At 39.0% G+C, this 10,372-nt stretch overlaps 1 protein-coding gene across 5 annotated transcripts in view; it reads right to left on the bottom strand.

The window, feature by feature from the left end:
• Positions 1–217: 217 nt before the first annotated feature.
• Positions 218–10,372, bottom strand: part of mdfi (MyoD family inhibitor) — a 29,502-nt gene continuing 19,347 nt past the window's right edge. For 4 of the 5 annotated variants that reach the window (XM_025907525.1, XM_005469355.2, XM_025907526.1 and 1 more), the window contains 2 exons: positions 5,144–5,497; positions 218–4,678 (listed from right to left, as the gene is read on the bottom strand). In XM_025907525.1, coding sequence (XP_025763310.1) covers positions 4,425–4,678; positions 5,144–5,497 — 608 coding nt within the window. In that variant the 3' untranslated portion in view covers positions 218–4,424. The remainder of the gene's footprint in view (positions 4,679–5,143; positions 5,498–10,372) is intronic. The other variant, XM_025907527.1, reaches the window with a different exon arrangement.

Raw genomic sequence — 10,372 nt, 5'->3', positions numbered from 1 at the left:
GTGCGAATGGGAAGAATACAGCTTGACTGGATATTGAATTTTTGTTTTTCAAAGCTACTCAGATTATCAACCAGCATTTTTTTAATGTTAACATAACAAACACACCCAGGCTGCAAGCAGGTTTGAAACCAGAACCTTCTTGCTGTGAGGCAACAGTGCAAATCATCACCCTTGTAATCCCACAGTGTGTTAACATGAAGAATGACTGGCAGATGTGTGGAGTTCACATTGTTTATTCAGTATTAAACAAAAAGTTAAGGCAACGTTCAGAATAGCAACTCAAATAGACATTACATGGGGAAAATGTAAACAACACAACATTATAGTGGACTACAGTCTACTAACAGTTAAGCTGGGATATGGAAAACTTTCATACTATTAACAGAGTTGGCTAGCCCTTAAATTCAATTTGGAAATTCAATTCTATTCCATTCCCATAATAAGATAAAAAAAAAGCCATAAAAGCCAACAGACATTTCTTTGGTCACTGTGAGTAAAAAAAAACACCCCAAACAATAATACTGAGCATGAAAATCACTGAAAGCAAACTTGTTTTCTTCCAGTATTACCATAATAGCTTCTCTGAATACAAGGGAAATATTCGAAACGAGATGATGAACTGTTTGATATAAACACATCAGATCCACATCTCAAAACCATCTCTATGTTCTAGAGATTGATCTAAGTGCAAAACTGGCACTCATCTAGGAACTTTGAACGCCCAGGCAGAGAGTGCTCTCCATCACCAGACCAGGTAAACAGCATTTTCAGTACCTCCAGACCATATCCATTTTCTATAAGCTGGGAAACAAAACATAAAATAATATGAAATGACTGAATCATAAAATATATTTAAAGAAATTTAACTGAACTGTACAATTTTTTTTGTTTTTCAACGCAGACATTAATCTGATTTGTTCTGCATAGTACAACCTAGATTCAAACAAGCTGCACCTTCTTCCTGAGCTTTATAGTTCACAATTATGTTTTATCTTCTGAAAAGCTTAGTTGAAGCTCCTTTTTGAAAAATGTAAAACTCACAAGATAGTGCCAAATGTTAACAGAGTAAAAAAGGCTTTGTTGCAGAATTTAAGTTAGATAAAATCAGTTAAATGCAACAAGCAAGTTCAGTGAGTTTCCCACATTGAATTGATCCTGGTTTTAAAGGCCTAAAAGATTGCCTGCTTCACACTGGCGTCTGAGCTCAGGGAGAAACTGCAGCAGAGTGCTAAGAGCCTTGAAACTTATAGTTTGGAGTTTTGAGAAACCATAAATGATTGGAAAAAGTCAAATGGGTTGTCTTTGTTCAAGGCATAAAATTTGATGGTAGGAAACATGAAACTACGTATTCAGAATTTTCATAACTTTACACGTCTTAGCCAAGTAGATTGCATGATTGTAAGGTAAACTAACTGGCAGAATGGATATTACTTGCCAGTAATAGTGATTTGCTGACCTATGGCTACTGGCATTTATAGCAGTTGATAAATGATAATTAAAAAAAACTAAACAAGACATGGGAGAAACACCCTTAAATCATGGGTGTTGACGATGTCCACTAGAGGGCACTCTGCAACTTATGTCGGGAAGATCGTAAACGAGCGAATAAATAGCTACACATAACAGATGTTAAGGAAATCCGTTCATGTTTTGTGTGCATGGAAGAAAAAACGATATGGGCCGATATATCGGAATATCAGCTTTTTACGTCACGAAATATCAATATCGAGCTTTAAAATCTCATACTGGCTAGGCTCTACATAGAATAGCCTTTCACTTTTAACAATAGAGTCTGGTGGTACTATTATAATTTGTTGGCTCTGTAGCAATGCAGGCACATAAATGAAATCTATTCCAGTGGTACAAAACTATTTTTATTATTTATTCTCCATTGTTAACGAACCAGTGTTGTTAAGGAAATGTTAACCTTGCACACACCAGAGATATTTGGTTTGGTCTGGTGACACAGAAGTAGATCCCTAGATGAAGCACCATTATATGAATATCCACTTGGAATATGTTGTAAATAAAAAGAAATAACATTGATATCACTTCTATACATGCTATAAACTTGGATAATTAGTTCTCCCTTCATAAACCTCTCTGTACTTTAATAATGGCATGTTTTCCAGGGCTCTTTGCGTCAGTTCAGTCAGAATGTCCCTAAATTTGAATGATATGTCCAGTCAGGTATTAATTAGAGATGCACCAATTGCAAAATTCTGGGTGGCTGCTGATGCCATTAAAGATTTTTTTTGTTTTGTTTTAGTTGTTATATATGCCCCCATTTTCTGCCATGGAACAACAGAAATCTTCATCATAAAAAGTATATGTACTGCTTGAACAGTATAAAAGCAACATTTAAAGACTTCCCATGTACCCTTAATGACAAGTTTTGACACCTTAGTATATATCAATAAAGACGTGGTTTGACAACCATTAGAATAGTTTCTGGGTTTTTCCAAGGGTAGCTACACAGGCAGAGACCACCCTCACTACGATATAATGCGAACGCAGTCATCTTGTTCTACAAGCAGACCTGAAATATGAAAGAAACCGCTCAGTTAAGAAAAGAGCTTCAAAGATTATTACTAGTAGGCTTTCAAGGGGTAAGGAGTTAAAACATTTTAGCCCTTCTTCACAATGTCACTGAAAATTTAGTCAGCTCAACACTGATGCCAAAATCAGGCAACTCTTCTTGAGTAATATTAGCTGGCCAGCTTGCTCCAAATAAAAAAATGCAAATTGCAACATGCAACTTCAAAATTTTTTACTTTGCTGTCAGGAAGTTGATTTAAACTGTAGTGTGGTTTCATCATCAGCGTGAGATTGCAACCCTTAAAATAGGGTTTAATCAAACACAGCCACATTAGCCAGGCACATTAGCACCTCTATTTACATGTAATTATAGGTCAAGAAACTGAGTTCCAGTAACAGTAAACTATTAAAAAAAGGATTTCTCTAACAGTATTTCATCAGAGAAAAGAGAGATTTTTATCAAGTAATTATAAAATGCACAACAGATCTAGATGACATCTCAAGAGGTATTGAGTTGAAGAAGGTATGCGCCGGAGCGTACGAGAGTGCAGGCCTGCTATCAAAAGTGTACCATTCATACTACGAGCACATGGATCTAACTTAGCATAATGTCGTGAGATTTTCACTCAAGGAATTAAATTAGATGTTGAGCAATGTCTGCCTTACAGAGAGCCCGGTAAAAACCCGATAACACAGAAATGTGATTTTCACATTAGAGGAGAGATGCAAATATCTTAACTAAAATCTACAAAACAAGGATTAATAGAGATTTGGTAAAGGCAAAGAAACTACTTGAAAATTCAGGCCTTAAGCTAAGCCGAGGCCATTTGTTCACATAGCATGAACGACGGAGGAAAAATGAAACGTATTAAAAAGGAGATGATGCCTTCCAGTCCTTCACCAGATGAGCGAGAATTCATTGAATACACTCAAAGCCCCTAAAATAAAATGTAAAAGTAAACAAGATGCAAAATATTAAATGAATTTTCACATATTAAAAAAAGACTCTACTGCAAATGCTATCAACCATTCGCTCTGTGATGTCTGTTTCATACAGTACTCATTTAACAGGACTCAAATCCAGGCTGAAGCACGACAATCTCATGATGATCTCTTTTCACAATAGGTCAGTCAGAGAAAGATGCATATTAACAAAAAAAGTCACTAATATTGCCACAAGCCACCATTTATGTTTTCTCTGTTTTGTACAATGTAACAAGGACAAAGACAGGGCTGGATTCAACGTTTGAGTGTGTGTGTGTGTCACAAAGGCCAATGTACGCAATCAAACTACCAGACTTTAACCTTGGAAAGGACAGAAGGACTGCGTTTCTACTGAGATCTGAGCATCCATTTTCCCATTATGCTGCTGCTCTTATCTACAGAAACACTAAAATCCGGTTAAATTGAGCCATTTTCTCATTTGCCTTTAGAGGTCATTTTTCATGCTTGGAGAACTCCAGTCATTCAGACGGCACAAGGGGCTCCATTGTAATAATGGCTTGTTCCATGAGGGTCCAGAGTCTGCATAGCCTGGCATACGCTCATAGACCACAACTACAATTCAGTCCACACCATTCACCCAGCTGTGTAGCAATGAGCCAACAGCAAAGACAACAAAGTGAAGTTTACTGTGTCATTGCGTGATCAGTAAAGGAAGGAATAATTCACCGGTGACCAATTTCAGCATTAGGTCACAATCTTTCGCCTGTAGGAAACATTGGACATTTTGCGGAGCCTACTAGACCAGCCAATGCAGTATGAACCGCAATGTCCAGGGAACAGCGACTGGGTGTAGCACTTCTTATATCTGACAAGCCACTACTCGAACTTGCTCCTGGGCTTTGTAAAAATGCATAGCAGACATTTTGAGTTGGCTAAGGGCCTCAGGAAGAGAAGCAAAGGCTGCAGCACTCCATGCAGATCTCCAGGCAGTCTGCAGACTCACAGCAGGCGTCGATGATCCCACAGTCCATATCACAGGGCAGGTCACAGTCGCCACATTCCTCGGTGATGCAGCAGCAGCAGAAACACGAGTCCTCTCCCACACAGGAGCCGCAGGTGGCACAGTCCAGCATAATGTTGCACAGGGTTAGAAACTCACAAAAGAGGCACGCCAGAATACAGTGAACACAGCAGTCTGGAGGGAAAGAGACACACAGAAAGAGTTTCATCTGCTAAGCCAACTTCAAAAACCAAAGTGATGTGCGATAAACCTGGATCTTAATGGAGGACTGCCGATTGGGAATTATTAAAGGAGTGACAAGGTTAACAAATTCCGACATTTTCCAGCCTGAAGTTTGTTCTCCTTTCGATTTTGATTAATCCATTTTCAGTTGCCATATGCAGCAGGCTAAGATTTATACATACAATTTACATTAGAAATTATAATAGGTGAGAAGTACTGAACTCAATCAATTACCTTTTTTGATGACTGTTTTAGTTAAAATGTATTGCCACAGAGAAAATATGCTAGGGGAAAACACAAGTCTGCTCTTCTATTATGAACGGCCAATTGGGGGAAAAAACAAAGCAAAAGTGAACTTTGCTATCACTCCCTCCCTCTCCTCCTGCTCCAGTCTCTGTGTCAGCATCGGTATCTCACCGTCCTGTGCCTCTGTGGGAATCTGGGAGCTGTTGCTCTTGGAGCTGCTCTTGCTTCTCTTGCTGCTCTGTGAGTTGATGGAAGGGTTGGACTGCAATTTCTTGGTGTGTTTGGGTCCCGCTGAAGAAGATGAGGAGGTGGATGAGCCGCCTCTCGGTAGGGAGCCCAGCTTAGGATTCCTGACCCCGTTGGACTGGAGTACATGCGTGTGAGGTGTGTGCGTGTGATTCGGACAGTGCGTGTGAGGGGAGCGTGTGTGTGCGTGGTTCTTGGCTTCACTGCGTATCTGGCTGCTGGGCTGTGACCGGCATGGCTGGGTGTGGTGGATGGGCGTGGATCTGGCTGCTGGTTGAGCTAGAGATGAACAAAAGTATATCCATTAACAGCAGGCTCACATAAACTTTATTTTAAATGAATATCATTTCAAATCAGTGCAGTTCAGTAAGGATCAGTGATGTTGCTGTACTTGTGATTTTATGTGCTTAATCATTTGGCTGGACAAAGAAACATTGATCTTCAGTTCATACTTCTCCTAAAAAGGATCACATCTAAAATCTTTTGAAAAAAAATATAAAATTTTACAGCATTTATACAAACGGGATGGAACTATTTATGTTATGTGTTGGTTGTGAGATGTCTTTTGTGTGTAATGAACCTGTTCTGTGTGAAGCTTTGAGACTTAATGTCCGGGCAGATGCAGTGTCATCGCGAGGGAGGCTTCGGGAAATTGAGTCCAATTACAGAGTCCACCCTAAAGGAAATTGCTCATGGGAAGCACTATGTATTTACAGAGTTGAACCCTGAACTTACGTGTCTAGACTCTTTCACAACTAGAAAGAAAGAATGAAGAGTTTGAGAGAAAAAGAGAGGAGTTTGTCTCTTGGAAGAAATACCCCCAAAACTTCAGCATGTGATATTTTCTGCAAACATACTTTTGTTCCAAGATATACCGTACCTAAAACGCTCAAGCATATTCACAAGTGTTAAATTTTGCCCAGTAGTTTGTATATTTTACCACCAAGTGCTATGGAGTATTAACAATTCAGCTAGAAAGTAGAGGGGCAGAAAAGCTCACTCTCACTGCCAAAACAAGCACACATACTCTGAAAATTAGATTATAGAAGCCTGTTTTTAAAAAATATATATTATGTTAGTATTTAATACAATTCTATAGATATAGCTCTACATTTCTTCCTTACGTAAAACCATGTGCAGTGAAAAGGTGTGGTAAGAATGAATGTGGCAGAGAGCAAAAGACCAAAGAAAAATCTAACATGCATGCACACACACAGGCAAACAGAGTGATCTGTAACTATGAGACATGGCTGGAACATGGAAACTGTGTGTTCGATAAGCACTCAGAGACAGATAACCCAACTAGGCATGTTATGATTGGCTGGTGGCTGTGGTCACAAAACCAATCTGTGTTATTAAAGATTCTTTCATTCAGTGTTTTTATAACTTTGCTCCAGATGTTTGGCAGACTGCAGGGCCAGAGTATGTGAATATGTACGTGCACAAGTCTGTTGACATGATCGCATGTGCAGGGCCAGTATGAGGAAGCCATACTTTCTTCTCTAAAGTATGTCAAAAGTCTTCCATGTTATTCTCTTCTTTTTCCTCTCTTCCCTTTTGTGTGAGAAATTCGTCCTGCCCTCTGTGTTCACCCTTTCTCCCTTTCACTCTCTGCGTATTGTCACTCACTTTTAGCCTTTTTGCACAATACTCTATTGTAACACTCTGACCCTAGCAGAATTTATGTTGGAAAGCGAAGAAGGGGGTTAGTCAAACTGTAGCGGTACTGTGCACAGTTTTTCAGTTTCCTCTTTACTTTCGGAGAAAATCATATGTCCTATGAGTTTGTGGTGCGTGAGCATGCGTGTGCGAACAAAGTACATAGGTGGATTTGGCAGACGGGCAGGCAGAGAGAGGGACATGGAGTGAGGACTGTCTCCAAACAGAGCTTGAGGTTAGGCTCATACACAAATATATGCATGCAAGAACGTGTGTGAACACTAACTCATGAACACACACAGAAAAAAGAACAAGGTCTCTTTGTCTGTGATCAAGAAAGTTAGTCAGAAAGATGAAGTGAGAATAAAATAGGTCGCTGCTTGTGCATTTTTGGACCAGGAGGATGCATGGGTGTGACACATAAACACAATGATTCAGCTTTAGAGGGAGCTGGGAGCTGGTTAAAAATAACAGCAAATAAAGAGCCAAATGATTGCGGGATTAACATGATGAGACTGGGAAACCACAGCGTGTGCATGTATGGCACGTACACAGCCGCGTTGGCCACTGGGGGTCCTGCAACCTCTAGTATGATATGTGCATGCGCGGGTCTATCGGTGCCGAGTATGAGTCACCCTCGGATGAATGCAGCAGCACGCTGCCATTTACACACCCTCCACCTCTTCCTCCTCTCCTGGCGGTTCTCAGCTACCCTGTACTTACACACCTCCCTCCTAGAGCAGAGAATTGCTCTCTCTCTACTTATCCTTTGCTGGAATGAGTCAACGGAGTGACTGTGAATTCTGTCTGTCTCTGTTCTAGCTGCTCTGTCCCACTGTGTCCTCTGCAGTTTGAATTCTAGACAGTAAACTGTAAAACTATAACATTTCTCATCAAACTAAATACTTAACCCGAATACAGCCTTAACAACACGTGAAGAAAAAATGCATGCAGGATGAGCCTCCTGACTCCTAACGTACAAATCTATATGCAAGCTTTTGTGCACTATTAAGCCAACAAGCTTAGCAGAGTAATCTAGATGTCTGAGAATTTTCTGATAACTGTGAACATTAAACTTTATATTCTAAATGAAAACAGTAAATTTGGATTGCTTCAAGTTTTTCCCCAGTAAGCATCTATATGTATGCAGTTAATTATGAAAATTCAGAATGATGTGTACTGCATGACATGCATGGAAACAGATCAGTTTCTCATCATCTGTGTCTGTGCATTTGAAAATGAAGTGCATGTAACGTCCCCCAGCTCCCATATTCCCTCCTTTTTTCCTTCATAGTTTGATTGTTTTAAAAAGCTGGCCAATAAGTGTGAAGTACTAAAACTGTGAGAATTGGTAAATGATAAGCGAGTGTTGTAAAGTGCTATTTAAAACAGTTTTCAATGAGACTTCCCCACATTTTTGGCTGCTATACAGAGCTGTAACCAGCATTACAGTGTTAATGAGGCTTGTTTAGTTGCACCCACTCACTATGGTGAAAAGTAATGTGAGAGCAGAGTTCAGTCAGAGGCACAAGACTGGTGACTCAACATGAGGTGTGTGCAGGATAAAAGTGTGACTCAGTTTTGGCCACAAGGTTCAAACTGCTGTCATTTTAAATTAAAAAATATTTGTTCTTAAGAATCTTGAAACTTATCATTTTATCCTTGTTTCTTTGCAGTTTTAAAATAGTGTAACTAAATTCACCTATAACTGGAATATACTGTACAAACCATTCTGAGGCGTTGTCCCTGTTACTATAAGTATGGTTGTGTAAATTAGTGTGGATAAGCCTGAAAACTTTGATGGATTTCTTATAGTGTTGTTGCTACTATTCATAAAATTAGATTTGAACACAGCATCACAGAAACCAGATTTCTGCAAGAGACAGATTTAAAGATTTCTTGCAGTTATGTTAAAATCAGTGTTGAAAAAACTATTCTGAAAATATACTTTTGCAAGCAACCAATTACTTCTTACTGTAAGTGCCAGCTAAACTACCAAATGGAGGAGTCTAGTTTGCTTAACTTAGCTTCTTACAATCATTTCAAAAACAAAGCATTGTATGAAATCATGTGAAAAACTAAGTACACTCTTACTATTAGGAATATATGTAGAGATTAAGAGTGTAAGTAGCGACCGTGTGCTAAGTGATCATCTGCAAAAAGTGAGCGCCTCTATGAAAGTTTTGGCAGCTATTAAAGTCAATGACAGTACAATTAGAAGAAGACTGAACAAGTTTGGTTTGTATTAAAAGGTTGTCAAGGTAAAACCTAATTTCTCTAAAAAGAACATTTCTGGAGATTGAAGATTCAAGGGCAGAGAAAACCAAAGTGAAAATGTTTGGCCATAATGCACAGCACCACATTTGGTGAAAAGTAAACACAGCATATCAGTGTAATGACCTCACATCACCCGTCAAGCACGGTGGTGGAGGGGTTATGATTTGGGCTGTTCTGCAGCCACAGGATCTGGACATTTTCACTCATTGAGTTGACCATAAAATCGTCTGTTTATCAAAGTACTGCAGAGTCAAATGTGAGGTCAAATTTCAGAAAGCTAAAGCTTGGCTTAAATCAGGTCATGTAGCAGGACAATGATCCCAAGCACATCAACAAAACTACAGCAAAATGGCTGAAAAAGAAAAGAATCAAGGTGTTTCAAATGCCAGACTTAAACCCAAGAGAGCTGTGAATAAATGAATGCCCGGAAATCTCACTGAACTGTAGCAACATTGCAAAGAGTGAGCCAGAATTCCTCCACAACAATGTGAGACACTGGTAGTCACACAGAAAATGATTACTTGGAGTTATTGCTGTTGGCGGTGGTTGTACAAGCTGCTGAATTATGGGGTGCATTTAATTTTTCACAAAACTTTCTCTTTCGCACACTGTGGCAACTAATTAAAACACTCTACACCTCTAAGTACTTAGAAAAGCCAGCGCAAGATCAAAACAATGTCTCAAAAAGCTAAATGATTACAAGTTGACTTTGTGTCTGCACATATTTGCAGAAGCTTTTCTATACCACAAAAAACAACAACAAAGTCTGACTTACAACTTGCCAAGTACAGTTCTATATTGTGTTTTTTGCACTGAAAGATGAAATATGACATTTGGAAACAAAAAAAGAACAAAATAACAACTCTGACATGCAGGAACTTTACTCATATAAAAAACAACACTTTTCTTTATATTGTTGCAACATTTGACTCACTTGTGTGTTTTTCAACAAACAACAGAAATAACAAATTCAAGAAAGAGGCTAGGTCTGAATTTGAAACCAAAGCCAGTCAACATGCAAGTATAACATAATACACAACAGCATTAATTACTTGACCTGAGTTACCAGCCAAACACTTTGACCCCAGTGACATCTCATAACTGAATCGCCATCCTTCACCTTGTCGCCATGTTCTCTGACTGGCTGTAAACATAAAATATATGTGTGTATATTTACAAATGACTAAAGAGATGGCAAAGAAAGGAGAAGGTGAAAGA

Source organism: Oreochromis niloticus, linkage group LG5 (genome assembly GCF_001858045.2).
Source record: "Oreochromis niloticus isolate F11D_XX linkage group LG5, O_niloticus_UMD_NMBU, whole genome shotgun sequence".
Lineage (NCBI taxonomy): Eukaryota > Metazoa > Chordata > Actinopteri > Cichliformes > Cichlidae > Oreochromis > Oreochromis niloticus.
Note: the sequence above shows the minus strand (reverse complement) of the source record. Positions and strands in the feature narration are given on the sequence as shown.